Source organism: Pholcus phalangioides, unplaced genomic scaffold, assembly GCF_987345545.1.
Source record: "Pholcus phalangioides strain wild (caught in Gottingen) unplaced genomic scaffold, Ppha-v1.0 ptg000007l_1, whole genome shotgun sequence".
Classification (NCBI taxonomy): domain Eukaryota; kingdom Metazoa; phylum Arthropoda; class Arachnida; order Araneae; family Pholcidae; genus Pholcus; species Pholcus phalangioides.
Window position 1 is genome coordinate 59,068,919 of NW_028301600.1, and position 23,461 is coordinate 59,092,379.

Sequence of the window (23,461 nt, forward strand, 5' to 3'; positions counted from 1 at the left end):
ATTAATGGGTTTTTCGAAATTCGACCTCTAAGGGAGAGTCATAAGGGGGTTCAAAGTTAATATAGAGAAATCACGTGCCGAGCCGAAACAACTGAAGCGATAAATATGAAATTCAGCAGTATTATATCTTACACTGAAGAGCCAAAAAAACTGGTAGAACCTGCCTAATATCGTGTAGGGCCCCCTCGAGCCCGCAGAAGTGCCGCAACACGACGTGGCATGGACTCGACTAATGTCTGGGGTACACTAGTGGGCCTTCGGCTTCGAAAGCCCATATCGATGATGTTTCGTTGAATGGTTCGCACGCTGACACTTGTTGATGGCCCAGCATTGAAATCTGCAGCAATTTGCGGAAGGGTTGTACGTCTGTCACGTTTAATGATTCTCGTTAGTCGTCGTTGGTCCCGTTCTTGCATCGTCTTTTTCCGGCCGCAGCGATGTCGTAGATTTAATTTTTTACCGGATTCCCGATATTCACGGTACACTCGTGAAATGGTCGTACGTGAAAATTCAAATTTCATCGCTACCTCGGAGATGCTATGTCCCATCTCTCGTGCGCCGACTATAACACCACGTTCAAACTCACTTAAATTTCGATAACCTGCCATTGTAGCAGCAGTAACCGATCTAACAACTTGTTATATAGGCGTTGCCGACCGCAGCGCCGTACTCTGATTGGTTTGATATCTCTTTATTTGCATACGCATGCCTGTACCAGTTTTTTTATGTCTTCAGTTTATAATGTAGATACCTTCTAAGGCGGGATTACCAAAAATTCAACCCGAAAGGGGGGTAATGAGGCGTTTGCTATAAGGGAGGAGTCATCGCTGAGTAATTTTCAGATCATCAAATACACGCGAGCGAAGACGCCTATATATATAGGTTAACTTAACAAATATAATCCTAATAGAATGACATGCACTAAGGCCGTAGTTAATGGTATACACATAGAGTGTTTCCAGAAATTTTTGAAACAATTTCTGAAAACTATAAATGTTTTTTGATTAACATATAAAAAATTCGCTGAACGAGAGATTTTATTAGAAGAATGAAAAAAACGTGAGGCTAAGAAATAACTTAAGTAGCAATTTTCTCAATTTCTGGTGGATTTTAGACTTCAAAAAATGCTGTTTTAAATTTATGGCCGGACGTAATGATTTCTCTTTCTTATAACAACACACGTCAATGAGTTTGCGTCCTCTCCCTCAAAAGAATTTTTAAAAAATCAAAACGCATTTCACACGAAGAGGAATAACCCCACCCCACCGGCTCTAAAAAATCACTGTTACTTGGCGAAAAAATTTTGAAAAGAAAAAAATATTTCTGAAAGCATTGCCGCAACTGGGGGTGCAAGTGGGTCTGATGCCCGATCACCGAACCAGAAAGGAGGTAACGAATTTAGTCTAACCCATATTTGACCAAGCATTGAAAAATTCAAAAAATTTTCATGAAATTCTTATTTGATTTTTCACCAAATTTTCATTTAAGACAATTGAATTTGATTTAAATTTTAGTGACATTCAGCGAAATATCAAAGTAAGCAAAATGAGTGCTTATATTATACGCTGTAATCATTTGAAGTTGCTGAGACGATGGTCAGATCCGTTCAGTTAACATTACAGGAAGGTGGCAAATGCCCATACTTCCCTCGAATGTCTAGTTGCTGGCCTGTCTGAAAGTACACTGAATATATATTCACTGGAATTTTAAACTATTTTTTATGACTACTGTAACTATGACTCTTCCGCGTAAGGACGGGTTCGTCCGAAGAGATTTTCCCTCCGACAAATAACAATCAAGTACATCTACTGCAATGGTAACTTTCAAAAATTCATGCCTATAATTATATTTATAAATTCTAAGAAATTGTGGCAAGAGCTTTTGAGTGTGCGTTTTGAGGAGATAGTATTAAAAAAATTATGTGAAAACACTCGATTTAGTGACAGCCAAAAGGATCAGGTAATTCTTGACATTGAATATGGAAATGAACAATTTATATAATGAAAATTTTAATAAATTAATAACTTTTGATTTGTGCGAATCCTCTTTAACAATTTCTGTCAAAGTATAAAACTGTGGGACTTTATTTTCCTCACTCGTTACCAACAGGAACACCCTATTAGATCTGTCATACATAATCGTTATTTAAAAGTTATAGTTTGTTCTGGAACATCAGTTCCCAACCTGGTACACGTACCACCGCGAGACTACTCAATGGGCCATTCAGGAATGCGCGAAATGATAAGAAATAGCGGAAAAAACAAATAAATTAATAAAAAGTGCAAAACAATATATTTCTGGACATATATAAAGGGTGAAAACTTAACCCTCTATGGTCCCGTGTATATTTGAATACAAGTATATGTACATGACAAATACGTGGTTAAAAAAAAAACCATTATACCAATTTCTTTTCTCAATTTTTTATAATATTTTAGAAAGTAAATCTTTTAGTGTTATTTTAGTAGAAAATGTCGCTATATAAGCACAATACTTTTTTATCTAGAAAGAGTTGGTTCCTCGTTGGCGTCATTTTTTGAGAGCTACTGAAATGCTACGCGTTCAGAGATTTATAAAATCGCACCAAATTGAGCTGATCGGGAAAAAAAATTCAAAGTAAAAACTATATTCAACTTTGCTAAAAAAAGATTTGATTTGTTTATAGATAATATTGAACTCAAGGCAAACTGTATATTTTAACCTTAATTAACCATTTTAGTTAATTAAAAAAATCCCGTCCAATTAATGAATTTTTCCGTTTTGATGTACTATTTCAATTAAAAATATGCTAACAGCACAATTTGATTTTGTAAAAACACATTTTTTTTAAAACTACGTTTTTATGGGGTGAGCCATAGAGGATTAAGTCCGTTTCAGCTGAAATAACTCATGAACCGTTGGCTATAGAAACATAGTTTCCATTGGAAAAAGTACAGGTATCTAAATAACGTGCTCGTTAAAAAAAAAAAGGAATCCATGTTTCTCTAAGTGAAATATTGGATGAGATATTTGAACTCAATAGTCATTGAAAATGAGGGGAAGAACGAGATATATTTGCCCTTAAACTGCTCTCATTGCTTTCGGATGATGGTTTTAATAGTTGGATCAATCATCTCCTTATGATTTGAATTGCTTTATGGAGATGAAATTCTTAAGAGGACATATAAATTGCGTACGAATATATATGTTCTAGTTCTTTTTTTCATTATTTCCTTATTCTCTGACAGGATTTCTTGTACTGTATTCTTCTGGTTTTTTTTAAAATTCCATTCTATATATGCAACATCCCAGTTTGATCCATCTATCTTTCATAAAAGAAAAATATATTCTAAATTGTTACTGAAAAAAAAGGAATTTTTTCTGCTTGCCAGAGAATCTCCAACTATTTGCACAGTATAAAGGGTTGAAGTACTAACTTCAGAAGAAAAAAAAAACAAGTTAAATGTCTTTGAAATTGTAATTTAATAGAACTTTTCGAAATTGAAATGTCTCCTTAAATTTCAATGATCAATATCGCGGCGAATATACCAAAATAAAGAAAATCTTAACATTCCGTTTAATGAATGTTCGAATTTAGGTAATGGCCACGGCCCCTATATGGGTGGGGCTAGTAGGGCATGAACGAAGCCTAGGGGCCTGCTGCACGATGTGAGCCTGTGGAAGCCAATTTACTTGTTGCAGTCTCCCTTATTTTCAAATGATGTTGAAGAGTACTAAAAGTACAGTATGAACCTGACTGTAATACGATTTCATTTACAGTGGAACCTCTCATAATGGACACGTCTTGTTAGCGGACACCTCCTGTTAACGGATGCTTTTTGAATTATGTCAACGGGCTTTAATGTATTTTAATATCCATTAACGGACACTCCTCGTTAGCGGACAAATTTTTCGGTCCCTTGGGTGTCCGTTATAAAGACGTTCCACTGTATAAGATCACCACCAACTTTTGACGAGATGAATCTTATATTTATTTCTACGAAGATATATATCACGTGCATCATTAGCTGCAAAGTGCTCTTGCTCTTTGAAGCCTTCATGCTTCAGTTGCACACATACCACACCCTTACCAGACGTCTTCATTTTAAATCTGATTTTTAAGGTCCTCGCACATTTTTACGATTTTACCCTTATGTTTTTAGGGAATTGGTTATTTTCTTTCCATGAAAAAAAAATTTCACGAAGCAGATATCTGTTTATTTGTATGTGTTTATGTGGTTTTTTTCCATGTGCTTATTCATACATTGACCAATCTCTGTCGAAATTCACAAAAAATGAGAACTGACTCTGCCTCTAAGCAGGGCTGATACTATTTTATAGCCTCGGCCAAACTGTGAAAAATATGGCTAGCATGAAAAATAAACATTCTAAAAAACAGCTAAAGAAAATCTCAGTAGCTGTGTAGTTCAATTGTACAGTATACCGCTTTTAGATGGAATGTAATATTCTCGGAAAATTTTTGAATGTTTTATACTTATGTTAGGAATAGTAGCAACAAATAATAGTGAAAAAAACTGAAAACCCCATAGTTTTTAGTCGGTCTGTTTTTTTTCTGGTGCCATCTCCATTTACATCTAACAATTCTCTCTATGGCTGTATGTACAATAAATTTTTGAAAAAGCACGTCTCGAAGAACTCACTACGTTTCCTTTCTCCTCGTATCACTGTATACTCCACGCTAAAATTCACCCGCAATTATATTATAAATTAAATTCAGCACAGAAACATGACAAAATTTGGTTAAACTCCAATTTAAGGCATTTTTTTTATAGGTACCTTTATCATTGCATCCAACAAGCAGTTTCTGTCCACTGCTGACGCCCGCACTTTGTAGCGTTTCATACATCGGTAGTACGTTATAGGACTCATCCAATACTTCAAAATTGCTGCTGTATGAAAGACCCTTCTGAGTGCAAAACTCTGAGATGAGCGTCTGTACTGTCGCGTATGAGTTGGTGTCCACAACCACAGGACTGCTTTCATTTAGGGGTCTGAAGATAGCTTGGAGCGTAACCTGCATTGGAAGAGCTACGCGAATCAAACACGCTATTCGATTTTATTCAAGCTTCACATAAATATGCACGTATATATTGAAAAAAAATGAAATTTCAATCAATATAAACATATCGAATGTGGGGGAGGGACCATTGCATTGTAATGAAAGCCATCATTGATGCAATTCATGCAAATTTTAAAACAGATTTCTGATTGGTACAGTGTCTATATATGAAAAGGTTCCCTAAAATTTTCTACCGTAACTGTTTTATTCAAACTATAGCAATGAACAATACGTTTTACAATTGATTTTCCTGGTTTTAAACAGAATAAATTAAACTGATTTTAATCACGTTTCTATTAGTATGTGACAAGTGCTTCATGCATGTGATATTAAAATTGAAGACGACCTGGATTTTTTGTTATTCGATTCGATAAATAAAATAATACTGTTCATTAACACACACAAAAAAATTTCAATAATATTTTTTTATTCAAAGCAACCGAAATTCCATGTGTGTATTTTTAAACAATTCTTTTAAATATATTGCGTAACATATAGTAGAAGTTTGTATATTTAGAAAATTTACTTTGTATACGCTAATGCAAACGCAAACTTATAATTGTTTTATAAAAATAAAAAAAAATGATCTGAGCTCTCTTGATATTTTTCAGTCAAGGATCATCATTCAGACTCAATGCCAAATGAAACAAATAATTTTTTCTTTCATTTTTGCAATCAATTAATTCACTGCAATGAAAACCTATAAAAATTCTTAAAATGCTCCAAACATGTTAAATGTTTTCTTAAATCTTAAATACGTTATTCAATTTTGATTTTATAATTTTGTTTTATAAAGATCAATATATTTCGTGAAAATACTATTATTTATAAATATTTCATTAAAAATCGTTTGCTTAGAGAATTAACTAATTTCAGGCTTACCTCCTCATTTACTTGGTACGTCAAAATCTGTAATAAATCCCGTAATTATGTTCAAGGAAACAAAAATCAGTTTTCTGAAAAAATGACGTTTGGCACAAAGTTGTATCATCCGCTCCAAATATCAACACGGTAAGAATAAAGTGCGTGGTGCACTCAAACAGTTGTTCATCTCCAAGAATAAAGTTTTATTGTTAATTAATGATAATATTGAAATATATCGTCATTAGTTCAAGGTGAATACGAGATTCACGACAAGAAATTCATCAGGATACGTGTTTACGGAAATCACTTTCAAGGTCGTTTGAAAACAAGAACAGGAATTTCTATAATAGATCTTTACGCAGACATGAAAATTATCGTTACACGTCATATTAGATGAAGACTAATGTCACCATTTATTTTTTTATGGCTTATATATATTTTTTCTAATAAATGCCATAAAAGGAGAAACACATACACCATGTCATATAAAACGATCGCTTTTTCTCAAGACTCATTTCCGCTGCACAAATGAGAGACAAAATAGAACAACACGATACCAAAATGCCATTTCTCTTTCTGGCAATTGCTTCAAATATTCTTTTTTGTTTTCTTGTCTTTCGAAAAGTGCTCACCCATTTACCATCCAATTTCTTAATGCGAAATGGAGACATATTCAACACAGTGACAATTTTTTTCCCTTTAAATAATGCTCAGAATTGAGATACATAACTCTAACAAATGGGACTTTAAGAAATATAACATGCAATCATTTTGAAATGATGGAATACTTAACAGGACTTTTTCAAAGTGTAAACGAATTAAAAACAAAAGTTGTCGTAACAAAAATTAAACATTCACACATAAAAGCAAAAAAATAAAAAATAAAAATAGAATAAAATAAAAAATTAAGGTTCAACCAACATAGGATCACCGTATTTCATTAGGACAAATACAGGAAATTGGAATAATCAAAACGGGACATCACCAATTTTGGTAAAAATAATTGCTATTCAATTCTAAAACTGTTAAAAAATATGCTAGCCCTTTTCAAAAAATTTACCTGCAGTGGGAAACAAACTTCATTTAAATTTAAGCTTCCTGCAGTAAAATCATGGAGAAAACTAGAATGCAGTGAACTAGAATGTATTTCATAAAAATACTTAAAAGTATTTGAAAATTTTATAAAAAGTATTTGAAAATTTTATAAAAAGTATTTGGAAATTTTATAAAAAGTATTTGAAAATTTTATAAAAAGTATTTGAAAATTTTATAAAAAGTATTTGAAAATTTTATGAAAAGTATTTGAAAATTTTATAAAAAGTATTTAAAATTTAAGTTCTTTGGATACCTTGAAGATGAAGTTCAAACTTCATCTCTAAAGCTCTTTTTCGGATAAAGTTCTAATGCATTGGACAATGTCCTTCGGATGAATGAGGAAATGAGAGACGAAAATTGTTTCTCAATTGAATTAAAACCCTGATGGTTTTCTTTCTTTCAAACGCTTGCAACCTACAGAACGGATGGATTTTAATGAAGGATTATATGTATGAAAATTTCAAAGAAACGTTTAAGCTATCTATCAAAATCTTGTTGAAGTCCTGATCTAGGAGCGAAAATAATAGCAGTAGAGAAGTAGGCTGGTTATCGAGATGAAGAAAGGAGGTAACAAAAGTAAGTTAGCAGAAAGCTAGAATGAATCGAAAGGTGAGAAATCATAAATCTTAAAAATAAAGAAAGAGAGAGCAATGGCAGGAATCCAACTTCTGCTATCTCTTTCTTAATCTTTTTCTTGTTTCTTTTGCTCGAATTCTTCTTTGCTTTTGATTTCACTGCTGTTGGAAGGATAATGTTCAGCCTATTCAACACCCTAGAGAAAGAGAGAGAGGGTTCCCAAAAAACGACCTACTTCTAGGTGCAAAGAAATAGAGAAATAGGACGGATGACGAAAGAAAAAAAAATACTGTCAATCAGTAGAGAAAAAAATGTCGATTTATGTAAAGATATGAGAAGAAAATTTAACTGCGAGTCACATTCGTAAAAATTAGCGTTTATTATCTACCACTAGCTAATTTTCATTTCAAACATAAAGCATTTAATATTGTATGTGAGGTGGATGTTAAAGACGAACGATTACGTGAAAATCTTGTGTAAAATACACATGTACAGTCTTCTTGCGTAAAATGCACGTCAACAGCCTTTTTGTGTAAAATACATATACAGTAACGTTAACATTTGCAAGACATTTTCGATAAAAGATATAATCAGATGTCAATCAAATACTGTGCATATTGTTATTTCATTATGATTGGGGTTGACCATATTTGTTCGTGGAAAATCCGGTAAACTGAGATCATAAATACCACTTCGCTGATCTCTGATACTCGTCAAAAAATGTTGCTAGTTGTCTGTGATACTGCTAATTTTTGCTTATAAATAACCATTGAGAGGAATTTAAGCGCTACAGCAAGTCTGCAGTGAATAAAAATGTATTTTACGAAAGAAAAAGAAACGATAACAAATTTGTGAGATGAATATTTGTATTCATATTTCATTAAAACATAATTTATAAATTATGCAAATCATCTTCATCTCCGATTTTAGTAAAGATTACCAACTAAAATGAGCTTCATTCAAAAAACGGGGGTAAATATGAAATATTTATAGCTGGGAAGGAGAACAAAAGGTAAACATTCTCTGAGCTCTAATTCTATATATAGGAGTTTCTTGAGAAAACTTCTTAACTCATCGTAAACATCTTAATTGAAGGGTTAAGCGGCATAGAAGACATACCTCACCCCCTAAAAAACCTCTTATTTCAACGTTGACAAGCCCAGATATTTTGTAAAGTTTATTGTATTAAGTCCATTGTATTTCCTCAATGTAACACTTTTCCCTATACCACTTAGTTTGACCTGATGAAAATTAAAAAAAATACCACTTCATTAGAAAAGATATGACATTATAAAGGGTATTTAGGGGCTTCTACAGTGCCACGGAAAGGGTTAAAAACTGCAGCAGAAGCGTCGAAAAATGTGTCGTTATACTCGAGTTAATTGCGTTTCATCGACATTATAAGCAAGGTCCATTAATATTATTCTCTGGGATTCAGTCCGGTCTGCCAATTATAGCCGAGTTGTCGTTACAACCGAGTTTGGCTGTAATCATGTAATCTGCTTACTGAGCTGTAATACTCCAATTTCGTAAAATTAGCGTTATACATTTATTATATTTTGCAAGTGTATAAAAAATACACCGATTGTTTCACAATGTTTTCAGATTTTTTAAGTAACTCTTTTTACAGATCAATGGAAGAGCTACGAGAAAACAAATTCGGAATCAAACGTAGAAGTATGACATCAAACGATCAAAAGAATCCATTTTTTAAAAGCCCGTTTATTGTATTGAATGACTGATGAAGATCAAGCCCTAATAAATCACGATTTATTTAGGGCTTCGGAGATTTGCTGAAAATCATATTCCATCGTGATTTATACACTGTCAAAATAAATAAATACATAAATTTCGCGATTAATTTCTTTTGTTCACGTGCAACAGACACTGCCAAGTCAATATTTCATATGCAAATCCATCTCAACTACCTGGGAAATCAATAATTGTTTACACGACGTTACCCAGAATTCGTGAAACTTGCCCGGTTGGAACGCAACGGATTATCAACGATTTCTCATCATAAATACTGCTTTTATCGATTATAATGTATATATTCGACCTTCTAAATAGGATTGTTTAACTAGTTTTTTTATATATTTTTTTAGTTTTGCAGAACTAGTTGAGTGCTTGTGTAGTTTTTCAGAGTTTTCTTTCCCCAGAAGATACGTCGAGTATCGCGTTCCGGTCTGTCACACGACACGGCTGCTCTTTATTAAGTATGTGTGCGATAAGTGACCGAAATGACACCAGACATCCGAGCATTTAGTTTGCTACAGGGGAAAAAAAATAATTGTGACTTAAGACAAGAACTCTTTTGTTCAGAGTACTCATGTCTCATTTCGATTCGAAATGCGTTGTGAGATAATGTGCACAAGTGCTAATAAAGAAACGCGTTTCCTTTCTTCAACATCCCAGTATTTCTTGAATAGATTTTTTTTTTAATTTATAATATTCAAGTGTTTCTCATCATATTTTTTTTTCTTTAAAGATAATAGAGCTCGAAGAATACGCGATTGTGTATTATATTCCGTACATCCTTTTCATCTTATTTTACAGAACGACGTCGTCTTCATCCCTTTAAAGCTAACTTGGAAGAAGGGACGGGGGCAGGCGTGGAATTAGAGGAGAGTGATGAGGATGACCACCCCCAACCCCCGAGAGCCCGATAATATAGGAGAATGAATTTTTACCGTATTTTATGGGACAGCAGTGACTAGCAATAAACAACAATCGCCCGCTCCAACACATCATCCTGGAATTACGCCTTGGGGGGGGGGCGCCGACTGCTGGTTTTGCACAGGGTGCCAGGTGACCTAATACCGGTCCAGATTAGAAATATGAAATTTAATCAGTAGTTTTATTTTATGATGTATAACTCAGTGAGAATGGGTTTTCCGAAATGCGACCCCTAAGAATGTCATAAGGGGGGGGGGGTTCAAATGTCATATAGAGAAATGACGCAGAGCCGAAACGATACATATTTGTCCAATAGTTTTATTTTATCATGTAAAGACTCAGTATGAAGGAATTTTCGAAATTCTACCCCTATAGGAGTAATAAGGGGGAATTCAAAAGTTATACAGTATAAGATACTTAACTCTGGCCTGGTGAATATGATTCGCCATCATATTCATCATACTAGAATATAGAGAAATCATGCCGAGCTGAAACCGCTAAAGCTATACAGTAGATAAATAATGCTATTCACTTATACGCCTCTCTCACTTATTCGTCTTTTTTCTTTGTTCCCTTGCTCCGACACATAAATGAAACATCTTTATTTGGCTCTTATTCAATCATTCTAAGTTTTCAACTTATATATTTTCGCAATTAAGCTTTATACCGCAGAGACGAAGACGAATGGTACTTAGCGTAAATCTAAAACTCCCGTTCCATAGCCTACTAAAAAATTATTCATGAATGTCTAGTCGGCCGTGCCCGTATAATCTGAATACAGCGGAACTCAAAATTAGTCAATGAAAGTTTTTTCTCAATCGAAGGCATGAAAAAAGTATATAACTCTAAATGTATGAAAGGATGATCGCAGAGAAGTACCAAAAGTACAGTGATACCCAAGCTTATGAATTTTTCGGATAACGAAGATTTTTTTTCGACGTTTTTCTGCCTCGGCTAACAAATACGGATTCAGCTTACGAACATTTTAATGATATGGATGCATGCGCTAACATAAAACAGTCACGTCATGAGCTAAATTTTCGTGCCAATCAAAATGAATCCAATGAGTAACTGTCACACACTTGAGCCAGTTCATTGATTAATTTATTTATCTCCACATCGGAATCGCTTTCCAGATACATCTCTATTTCTCTTTCAGAAAGATTTTGTGCCATTTCATGTAAAATGAGTTATTAAGCTCAGAGAAAATGCATTTAAAATAGCATTAGACTTCAATGGCTTCAGTTGATACGGTAAGACTCTTAACACCAAACTGAACAGTAGGGACATTCTAGATACTTATCTTTTCCATATGCATGTGAGTGAGAGAGACACGAGCTGATTATATCCACATAGCAACCACCTCACCACTTTTCTTTTCCACTATGACTCCCGAACACGACTGCATAGTGTATATAAAATAAAAAAGTATTTTCAGTTTTTTTATCGTCTTTTAAATTCTCCTTCATCCAACTGTGAAGCTGTTTATAGCCGCCTTAGATCAGTATTTGTCTTTTATACAGTGTTTCTTAGTGTTTTATGAAAGTTACTTTGAAATTTTGGGCAGTTCCTAGAACGAATTAAACGATTTCCATAGAATCTATAGAAAACTACCTTGGGATCGGTAGCCCAGGTCGATAAGATACTCATCTAAAGCAGTGTTTCTCAACCAAAGAGCCCTGCCATCAGTCAAACCGGGCTGCGAGTTATTCACACTTTCATTTTACCTCATTTATTTTCCGATAGTCGTGTGTATGACCGGGTTCCACTCACAAAAAAAAAAAAAATCAGCCGGGCCGTGGACTTCCAAAGAACCACTGGTCTAAAGTACCAAAGGATGTTTGGCGGTGTCGCGAGTTCGATACCCTATTCGTTCTACTCAGAAACTTTCCTGACGCGGAGGTACAACGGATACGGTGACAATATGCCCACAGAAGAAGATAACTACCGCAGGATGTCCCACATGAGAAGTTAGGGCACCAACCCTTCGATGAGTATAAAAAAGAGGCAAAACGTCGAACGCTGCCGTTTGGAATCGGCAATAAATTGTAGGTCCCTGTATAGTTAATCCTTGTGTGCAGAAAATGCCCATGATGTGAAAAAAACGATCAAATTGCCTTTCGGGTAACGGACGTAATTTCGGAAAAAATTATCGTTGTTAGCCGAGTTATCACGGTATTATCTATTGCTATTAGTAGTTGATTATTTCAAATTATCATAAAAACGATGTTACAGAAATTTCTTTTGTTTTAAAAGAAATCTCTGGTTTTTGTTTTTTTCCTCCTAGAAATTTCTAATTCCTTCGTAATGCTTAATCATAATCATAATCCTTCATTCATTTATTTGATAGACTAAAATGTCACTAACGACCGACACATTCTAGTGCTGCGTAATTGCCAAGTCACAAATTGTTCTCAAACTAAAAAGATTTGAATTTCTGAATTTTTTTTTTTCATTTTTGTGGCATTTATACTTGATTTTAAGATGCGATTGAAACCATCTCAAATCATGTTGATATCGGTAAAAGAAATGTCGATTTCAAAGTCGATTAAGGAATAGATTTTTATTTTTGCATTAATTAATGCCCCGATGATGAAAATCACGATTCTATAAGACGTTATTAATTTTGTATAGACTAAAAACCTTATCTGTGTTTAACATGAGAATTTTTAATTTTAAAATATTTTTAGAGAATCTTTTTTCTTTGAATAAGCGTTGTGTGCGCGGTGATTTGTTTTTAAAAACATGATTTTTTTTTTTTTTATAGTCTAGTTTTTTTTTTAGGAAAAACACAATCGTAAAGAAATTTACTATGAACATTATTGAATCACTTTCAACTGTTATGCTTTCAATGTTATATCGCCTGGCGATCTAGTATTAGCATGCTAGCCTTCGGTTGTGCAAGTCTTGGTTCGAATCTCAGTTCGGGCATGGATGTCCACAAACGAATTCCTTAGGCAGATTGAAAAGGAAAACGTATTGAACTGTGGAAAACGTAAAGTTTACGTTATTTAAAAAAATGTCTATCAATCAATTGCATTTCAACTACGAAGAAATAGTCTTTACCATCTAGCCGGGGCCGGAACTAGAGCGGGGGGGGGGGCATTTTAGGTGGGAACAGGGAACATCGTTGTAAAATTATCAAATTTTTAAGTTGTGCGGGGTGGAAAAAATCTCAGTTACGGCGCTGCATTTAGTAAAAATTTCCTAACAAATATTTGTTTTAAAGATATAATAAAACAGTAATTGCATGGAGGTTAAATTTTATCCTGGAAAGGAATGGCAGATACGTCTATGGGCGATTACGCTACGATTGACAAATATATTTCTGTTTTTTTGCAATTTGTTTATGACAGCAACATTGGTGGTGCAGTTCCATGGAGATGCCAAAACACGCGATTCTACTTTCAAAAACTCAATTTAATTAAGTTTCAGTTTTTCATATGATAATTCGAAATTTAGGTTTTTTCAGTTTATATTAAAATTTATGTATAAAACTATTTCAACAGTTAAAAAGCTGTGTAAGTTTATAGTTTTATACCTTCATAGATTAATAAATTTGTTTTTGTAGTGATTTAGTTCTACATTTTTTAAAAAGAGTAAGAAAAAGTTCTGAAGCACTTAGATCCATTGAAATTTTTTGCTTATTGCATTCATGAAACTTGCGCACTCTATATCAATCAAAAGCGACTATAAATTTTTTACTTTCCGTCTGGAATTTCTCAACATTTTTGACTTCATTAAGGAAAGTACCACTTTTAGAGGAATATCTATTTCTCCCTTGCCTATAATAAATCTTGGGACAAACAGCGAGTGAAACTGAAACTTCAAAGAAGTCTTGTTACGCCTACGTATCAGACAAGATGAGATCAACTATAAAACTATGCATTCATCTTCACAATGCATTAACTTTTTCTTTTTTTTGGCATAGGATTGGTGGTGTAATTAACATGAACTCCGCCTTTATGCCCAGATTTATGACTTGTGAAAAAGCTTGATGTACTTTAAACCAACAAGCCATGGCTTTTATGAGAAATAATTGCAATTACAATTGTAGACCTTGGAGTTATGTAGCTGTTTAAGGAATAGCTTAAACTCACTACCCACAACTTATTTCTTAAGAAAGTAACCAAAAAGTAATTTTGGTGTTTTATCATTTGCATGAGATATATATATATATATATAAAAGACTTCATCCCGTTATGTTTGACCTTAGACCACGTTTCTGGTAAAGAAAATGTTAAAAATGACATTGGTTTTATCATAATTACGAGGGAAGTTTTCCAGAAGTGTTGTGAACGCAAAACTCAGTTATTGTACAGAAACGATATGGATAAATGTAGACGTTTATTCGTAATTCAGATTTAATTTTTCAGTTTTTTATACACCTTTTCCCATTGATCAGTTGATTAATATAATATTAGGTCGTCCCGATAGTTCTGAGCGTTTTTGGTAGGGATATGTTTCAGTTTTTCTATTTATCATGCCAAAATAAATATTTTTCGGTAAAATTATGCTGAGAGATGTCAACTTTGGATCGACATCTCACTCTGTCGTGTGGTTGATCAAAAAGTTACATTTGACACTTGATATTACGATTTTTTTTTAAAGTGGAACTAATGCTGCTCAAACTAGTTGCAATATTTAGGAATTCTGCGGAAACGATGATTTACGTAAATCAACACTTCGAAGGATTCGCGAAGTTTTAAATCCAGGAATTTCAGTCAAAATGATAAGGATCAGAGTTGATGACTAATTGCAAAGGGTGTTAATGTCTTATAGGTGGAATCGATCACAAAACACTTGAATGCGATTTAAAATATTCTTAAAAATACAGTTTACAAACGAGTCTATCGATATTTAGTGTGTGACATGCTTCTTGAAAGCAACGAAAAGAACTCATTTTTATGACCCCATTTTTCTAAGATTACTCAAACAAATTCTAACCACAGGCAGACAGCAAAATCTCTCTTTGATTCGGTTTTTCGTTGCGAAAAAAAATACTTCAAATTATGCGAAGACAATCAAGGATACTTTGAAGAATAGAAGTGATCATAAAATTATTTTCTTTGCTCAAAAATTTGAGAGGAAACGCTCAGAACTTCCGATACGACCTTATATTATAACTATGATCAAAATTTCGAAGCACTTTTGTTGTAAATAAAAAAAATGAAAATGATCCATAAAAATAATTTTTAAGGTACATTCTTTTTTTACAGCTCTTTTATTTTTCCCTTCCCCTCCTTTATTACAAACACGACTCTATTGGTGTCAAGTTTCTTTTTAAACTGTGTGTATTCAGCCTTTGCATCATTTCAGACAATACTGTAACCATTTCACAGCTAAATACAAATGTCACCGTATCGATGCTATTTTACCCCGATCAGACAGCTATTCGGAACAAAATGTAAGAGTTTAGAATTTTATGCACTATTGTAATTTCAGTATGTTAAGGAATGAGCTGAAAAACATGTTAAAATTATTATTACACTATAATGAATAAGAAAAATAATTCGTAATAAAGAAAAAAAAAACTCGCAAAAATTTCGTTAAAATAATTCATATCATTCGAATGTCTTCTTTCAAAATTTATTAATTATTTCAAATTCATTGCACCTCATCTATCGGATGAATTAGAAGATTTCAAGATATTTAAAGGTGATAGAAAATGACGTTTTTTTTAAACAGAGGATTTCGCGAAATACAGTATGAAGGGTCTTTGTGACTGAAATAATTGAAAAACATGATCAAACTACATTGAAAAATATGATCGACTCTTACTATTATTTTTAGTTAAGAGTACGTATGAAACGGTATACGTACCTTACTTCGCACTACACGGTAATTTTCTATTTTTCTTCCCGATTATCTCATTCATATTGAACACGGACTTAGCACGATCAAATAAAAAGCAATAGTTTTATTTTTTCTTTATAATTCGCATTTTAAGACTTTCCTTCCGATAAAACTCGTTAGTTGAACGAAACAAACGGGTTCGTGATACTCGACAGGCTGAAATTATTCGCCACAAAGCAATCTTGTAACACTTCGGCCGCAAATTCAATAAGTATTAGGTCAAGTTCAACATCATATAGGGTCAACCAATTCATAAGCGCTTTCGCAATAAGGAAAAAAATCGTGTAGTAATGCCAAAAACAAGTTTTTTTTTAATTTTAAAAAGACCGAGTTATCGATAAAATTTTTTTTTTATTTGTTTTTATATAAATATCACCAGATTAGATTTCATAAAATTTGAGTTATTTATAAATAATGAAGGAAAAAGACAACATATCCTAAATAACGAACGATATCATATTCTAGATATAGATTGAGTATAGAAGAACTTTCCTTGCATAAGTAACGACTATCGATTGTACGCATCTGATTTTAACTCTATTGACTTCTTTTCTCTTGTGAAATTAATTAAAAATTTATCTAAAATAAAATCCAACTTCAAAAATATCGGAATTATTTTCAAAAACCCGTGAAAAAATCGAGATTTATGATATTTAATATTATTATTTGAAATAATCCAAGGCATGAATTGTAATTATCTACATTAATGTTTTAATCAAAAAAGCGGACTCAAAATTAAAAGGAATTAAATGTTCCAGAAATTACATATGCCTTTAACGCGTTTCTTGCTCTAATCATACTCAATTAACTTGTCATTTTTACGAGAGTCCGGCTTGAAAAAATATATTTTATATGATAATTACCATTTAAGGGTGTTGTAGAATTACGAGATAGGCGTTATAATTATAATGTTTACCTCTTGATATCCCAGGCACGTTAGAGCCGGCAGCTGTCCGAATATTTTTTAACAGAATCTAGTTTGGAATGAAGGAGGAAGAGGATGAAAGTCTCCAAAAGGAAGACAAAAAAAAAACCACCCAGAAACAGCCTTACATCTGTTTCTTGCTTTGCACCAACAACTCAACATCTGCAAATTAAAAGGAATCGCATGGAGTTTTCTCCATTGGTGTGTTTTTGGCGCTGCATCTCACGAATAAACGCCCCGACGGCCTTCGTGTGAGCAACTAGTTCTGTTTCACATCTTTGCTTACCTCGGATGGATGATTGTTTCGAAAAAAGTTGAAGTGTTTGTGTGTAGCATAATCCGCCACTTCTCACGTTCATATGTACAATATGATACTCGCAAAAAGTAAAAAGTGCCAAGCTTTAAGAGGCATTCACGAAACCCTTTCCCCCTTACGTGACTCTTGTCGAGATACTTCGCGATACTTCAGAAAATTAAGTACATCCATCTTTTCTTTCGCCGTAAATAGAAATTAGCATTGAAAAACGGAGTGCAATAATATCCTGACTTACGCTACCCGAGTTACGTAAATTCGAAGTTATGTGAGATTTTCTGTAAAAAAATTCACATTCTTCAAACTCTACAATTATCACAGGATAAGTTTTGAATTGGGAGCGTTTATTATGTTATAACCAAGTAACAATTGTTTGGCCGATCGGAATAGTACATGCACCGAACTACGCAGATTTTTATGAAGCTGCACTATAAGCTGGGGAAGTTGTTAAAGATGAAAACTTTCTGCCGTAAAATTCTAAGAAATGTAATCCTAAGGCTTGCATGACATGCCATATTTGCAAACTGCCTACAGTTTCATATTTGAAGTCAAACCTTATTATAAGCCTCAAAAACATTCCTTTCATGTGATGCTCATCAATGACAATTCACCCGGTCTGCAACTCTTAATTAATTTCAATCCCTGAGGGAAAATTGTTTTCTTACCCTCGAAACCAAGGTTTGGTCAAAACGTTTAAAGCGTACACTCGACGTTTGTTTGAACAGAATCCAAAGAATATGGGCATCTGATTGCAACTCAGATTTTATGAAGTCATCCCCTCTTAAAATAACTTTCGTTTTCCATTCAGTGCAGGAGTAGCCGCAGTTTGGATTGCAATTTTAACCAAAATGTAGGTATTTTTCCCAAATTTTGGCCCAATTAACTAATATTTATGTGTATTGGTATGAAAAATTGTATCCGGACTTATGCGTCTCGGCTGTTTCGCAACTCTGGGCATTGCCGTACTATCAAACCAACTTATTGAGGTCTTGTGTTCACATGCACACATTTCACTTCAAAATTTTTTAGAAAAGCTTATACGTGAAAGATCCGATATAGAAGTAAAGATTTTAGTTAGGCGTGGTAATAGCTACTCATGGAACGTCATGCATTCCAATTAAAAATATATATATAAATACTAATAACAAAAAAACATAGAAATCGAAACGACTTTTTTATATCTACGAGCGTGAAGAAGAGGTTACTGCTTATATTCATGTTCATAATCCGAAAGAAACTGGTAATACACGGTAGAATCTCTCTTAACCAGCATAAATGGGACCAAGGGTCAACCGGTTTCTACTGAGAATCTGATCAACCGAGGGAGATTGAAATGAGTGCAAAATTGACTTCGCACATAGGTATATATCTCATATTGAATGTATAAGGTCCTTGATAAAGCAATATTGCACTCATGAAACCACTTGAAGATTAGGCTGTAAATTGCATAAATTGCTATTGAAAATTAGAAGAATATGTTTTACAGACCCGACAGTAAAACAGTAGTATCTTCTACTAGTATTAATCAAAAACCGTACACACACCTCGTACACATTCCTATGCGAATTTCCAATGAATTGGTACATGCAGGAACGTGTTGTGTGTGTCACAATCTCTACTACTAATTGCTGTACATATACATACGTAACTAGTAACATGATAAACTTACAACATCAAGTAAGGAACGTGATTTTTTAAAGTCCTGTGTGGAGAAAAATCCAGATAAGGGAGGTTCTACCGTACTTCAAATCAGCAACAAACTGACGTATCGTATTTTACGTGACTGCCATAAACGTGCACAAATCCCAGCTGTTCTAAATTTGTATCAATACGAATGTCTCCTCCTTCATTATTCTAAAACATTTTGGTGATATCTTTAACAATTATAGCTAATACTTACTTACCTTTCATCGTATTTTAGCGAAAGGCAATCAATATCCGAGGTTAAAAAAGAACACAAATGCCACTTATACGCGAAGGCGTATTCGTTTGTTCTTCTCATCGTCAGAATATCACTTGTTATCTGAGTCTTTTTTTTTTCCATGTCACCTAATCAGCTTTTCATTCTTTTATTATTTCTGTTCGCTGCTGTCGTGATCTGCCGATATGCAGTTCGGGATTTTGAAGCATGGTGTCCTCAGTAAATCAATTCCTTTTCAAGTCTGAATTTGCGTTGAGTTGGTAGCTGTCGATAAAATCTTGAGAAGAGAGAGAGAGAGAGAGGAAAAAAAATCTTACTAGCAGATGGGTTAGTCATTCTGCCATTTAGTTATGATCAACCGCCTTCTTAAATGAATACTTACGGTGAATGTCTGTTGCATCAATTTTTTTTCTACCATTATCAAAGTAATGATGACTGTCAGTTCTAAAAGGAAAGCGGAACGGATTTGTAAATGACGAGCTGACTTATCAGCTCACCAAACAGTAGAACTTACTCAATACGTTAGGTAGCAGCTTTGTTCTACTTTTTATCATATACTCTTTCATAATCTTTATCTTTAGAGTAAGAGAAAACTCCTGTTTAGGTAAATATTAACATAAAATAGGTAGACACCTTTCTCGTATCGAAATCAAACACTTCTACTGAAACATAGAAATCAACTACAGTAATAACATAACATAACATAACATAACATAATAAGCACTAAGGTTTCACGACACGTTCGTTTTGAATTCGAATTCTGTGTATACAGATTTTTATTCCACTCAGGAGCTTATTAACCTTGATTAGAAATAAACACATCAACCCAATCGACTGATTATTATTATTATTAACATAGCTATAGATATCATCACTCTTTTCTAAGGTAAAAGCTGTGCGTCATAAAGCGTGTCACGCTTTACTGGCCAAGTGTTAATGGAAGTAAATTTATCATATTTGATGCCCGGATCAAAACAATCATGCTTGTTCTACGACAAATGTATTCAATTTCTTATTTTAGGAGAAAATAGTTACATAAAAAGTTTTAATAGCTTTTGGAGTTTATCTAATTTTTTTATTCGATAAAAATGGGGATTTTGAAATGTCACACATTTCATAATAAATAGTTATATTGAATACCACCTTTGATTGTTTATGAAATAATTAAAAAAATTATGTATCGAGTTTTATTAGTGTTACAAAATGAATAAATCTATAAATTTTTCACTTGTATATTAGTGCATAAGAAAATATATTTGTGGAAATTTCATTACTTAACATTTTTTTGATATTTTTGAAAAGCCATTCTATAGCTGATGATGAAATAAGATTTTTTCTTACGAACTTACAGATATATCCCATAACGTGTTTTGTACAATGCGTGCAGCACGCAACGTTCAATTGACAATACCAAAACTGTACATCCTTCGACAAGACAATATCGCAGGTATGCACAGTAAATAGAGATGTATGATGTCAACATTCACAGCTGCAACACTAGTGGAGATCTATCGGTTTTATGGATTTTTCTCATTATAATTTGATCGCAGAAAAATAATATTAGTGTATACATACTTATTTATAACATATACCGTCTCTTTAGTACTTATATAACATAAAAAATAATATTAAAAAAATGTTTCAGATTTGCTCTTTTTTTTCTGGCTTTCAGAAATTGCAGAAATGATATGTATCGAGTATCTATGGCATGCGTAGCAACATGAACTTATGTTAGTACCCTATATCGATTCAAAAGAGACTGATTTTTCGATTAGAAAAATCCATTTCTATTTAGTATTTCTGTTCTAGGAGCTTTGTTTTAAAGATGATTAACAAAATGGGAAAGGAAAGCTTTGGAAATGAAAATATAGAAAATTTTATTATGTTTATTCTAGCTTTAGTGCATCAAGTTCGATCGATTGTTTCAGTGAAATACAATTATGTTTTTCTGAAAGGTAGGTTGCGTGTAACTCGGCCATTGTTTCATATATGCGTGTAACATATGCGTTTTCAAAAAGCTGAATGCATTATCTCCCCTGACATTAAAGAGGTGACACACCAATTATTGCTTCATTCTGAGAATATAAAACGCCTATTATACCATACAAAATTACAAAAAGTCTGAAATGATGTTTCATCATAAAGTGAAGGTTTTTTTTCATTATGCTAAGAGTTGTTCAAAAAATAATAATATTTTCTTTGTTCACGTGTTCTTCAGCAACAGCATTTCGGAGTAAAGGCTAGAGTCATGGTAAGTTGATAAAGATAAAAAAATACACATGGAAATACATCGAAAGTAAATGCGCAAAGCAAAAAAATGTTTTATTTCCCGTGCTTTTTTGAGTTTGTGTTTCGATGTCTTTTAGATAGGTGTATTTTTGCTGAAATCCGGCATAAACTCTTATTTATAGAAAAGCAACTCAATTTGCGATGATGATATTACTAAAAAAACAACCCAAGAATTTCTTTTCCACACTACATATATCCATATATTCCCCATGCTATCTCCATTCGCTTCTTGTTCTGATATATTTCTAAACATCGAAGCGTGTCAAGTTCTTCCCATAATAACATCTTTATGTTGCAACTTTCTTATCTGAAATTCCTTAAAGTCGAACTAAAATCTAATTCCGCAATTATTTTTGAAAGAACTATTTTTCCCCGTCAATTTTCCACCTACAAAATATTAAAAACGTCAAATTGTTTTGAAGAATAACGCAGCAAGCTAAACAGCTAATTATCATCAAGATGGGGTCTTTGTGATATAGGCAAATAGTTTCTGAACGAATGTCAAGATCTGGGCTAACCAACCAGCTGGAATAAGATGAAATTATTCAAAATGGTAGTGAGAATTTTTAGTAGACGCTTTAAGACGGGTGACATGCATTTTTGAAGTTTCAATGTGAATGATAAAAATAAATTTAAATTATAAGTTGAAACTTAATATCTAAAAAATTGTCATGTTAAAATGGTGTCTATTATAATAGTGATTGTGGGTTTTATCCTCCTCACACCTGAGACTAAGCTGACCATCAATTTTTTTATTTTTGTTTATTATACGTAAAATTCCCTTTAAAAAGAAAATAATTAATTAACTAATTTGGGTTAATATCTTTATTTCAGTTAGGTCCACTTATGTGTACCTCAGGTCGTGACTTGAAAAAGTATCATTAAAAACCATTTAAAACCATTAAAAATGAGTTACACACATGTGTACCTCTGGAATAGAAGAGGTTGAATCTTTCAAAAAGAAGTACTCTTCCAAATTATATATTAATAAAACAAATGAAGCTTTTCTAATCCACCAGCTTTTATGAACTTTTATGATTGATATAGTACGGTACTCTAAATATTTTTTTTACTCAAAAAAACCCCCCAAAAATCTGTCGTACACATGCGGGGTTATTCAGATTTACTCGATGCATACCTTCATGCACTCGATACTTATCAAATTTTTCAAATAAAATTCCTGCGAGACAGTACTCAGGAGCAAAGGCTGATATTACCAATAGGTGATGTAGACCCAGGGGTGGATATATGGGGGGCCCTCCCAAGCGAAATTAAATAATTCATGAAATTTTCGTAACTAAAAAATGAGTAAAACCTGGACATTTTTGATATAAGTCGGGATGGGGGAAAAAACCAGAAAAGCAAGACTGTGCCACTGAAAATACGGGACAAAATACTAGACATATGGTTGCTCCATGCTGAGACTAATTTTTTAGTGTGATTTGTAAAATCACTCTTCCCAATACCGAGTTCTAGATCAGCCCCTGTGTAGATTCGACTGTCCTCGATTGGCAATGTAAGTGCAAGTAGGTTTCCGAAATTCGGGGGTCACTATAAAGAAAATTGATTCAGCTTTTTTGATTTTTACACTAAAAAAAATTAAAAACATGCAACAACAGTAGTTTTAGTGATTGTGGATTTAAATGTATAAATGTTATTAACACATTATGTAAATCTTTTTTTTTAAGAAAAACATCCATCACACACTGGCTACTTATGAGTATAAAAACACAAATTAGCTTGTGACCGGTGACAATAAGTTAAAAACATTATTTTATTCAAAATTTAATAACTTATTTCTTCTAATTCAGTTATTTCAAAGATGCGTGAATATAGCTCTTAATTTAAAATTGAACGCAACGTCATGTCATTCTTTTTTCTTCACTT

General features: G+C 33.2%; 1 protein-coding gene across 16 annotated transcripts in view; it reads right to left on the reverse strand.

Annotated features, from left to right (window-relative positions):
* Positions 1-23,461, reverse strand: part of LOC149085557 (ectonucleoside triphosphate diphosphohydrolase 3-like) — a 92,440-nt gene that overhangs the window by 34,257 nt on the left and 34,722 nt on the right. For 3 of the 16 annotated variants that reach the window (XM_089233629.1, XM_089233639.1, XM_089233641.1), the window contains one exon: positions 4,777-5,014. The exons of 2 other annotated variants lie outside the window; for them this stretch is intronic. In XM_089233629.1, the coding sequence (XP_089089755.1) occupies positions 4,777-5,014 (238 nt within the window). Of the gene's footprint in view, positions 1-4,776; positions 5,029-5,941; positions 6,116-17,042; positions 17,318-19,268; positions 19,563-23,461 lie in introns of those variants that run through there. 11 more of the 16 variants (XM_089233633.1, XM_089233632.1, XM_089233635.1 and 8 more) reach the window with 9 other exon arrangements.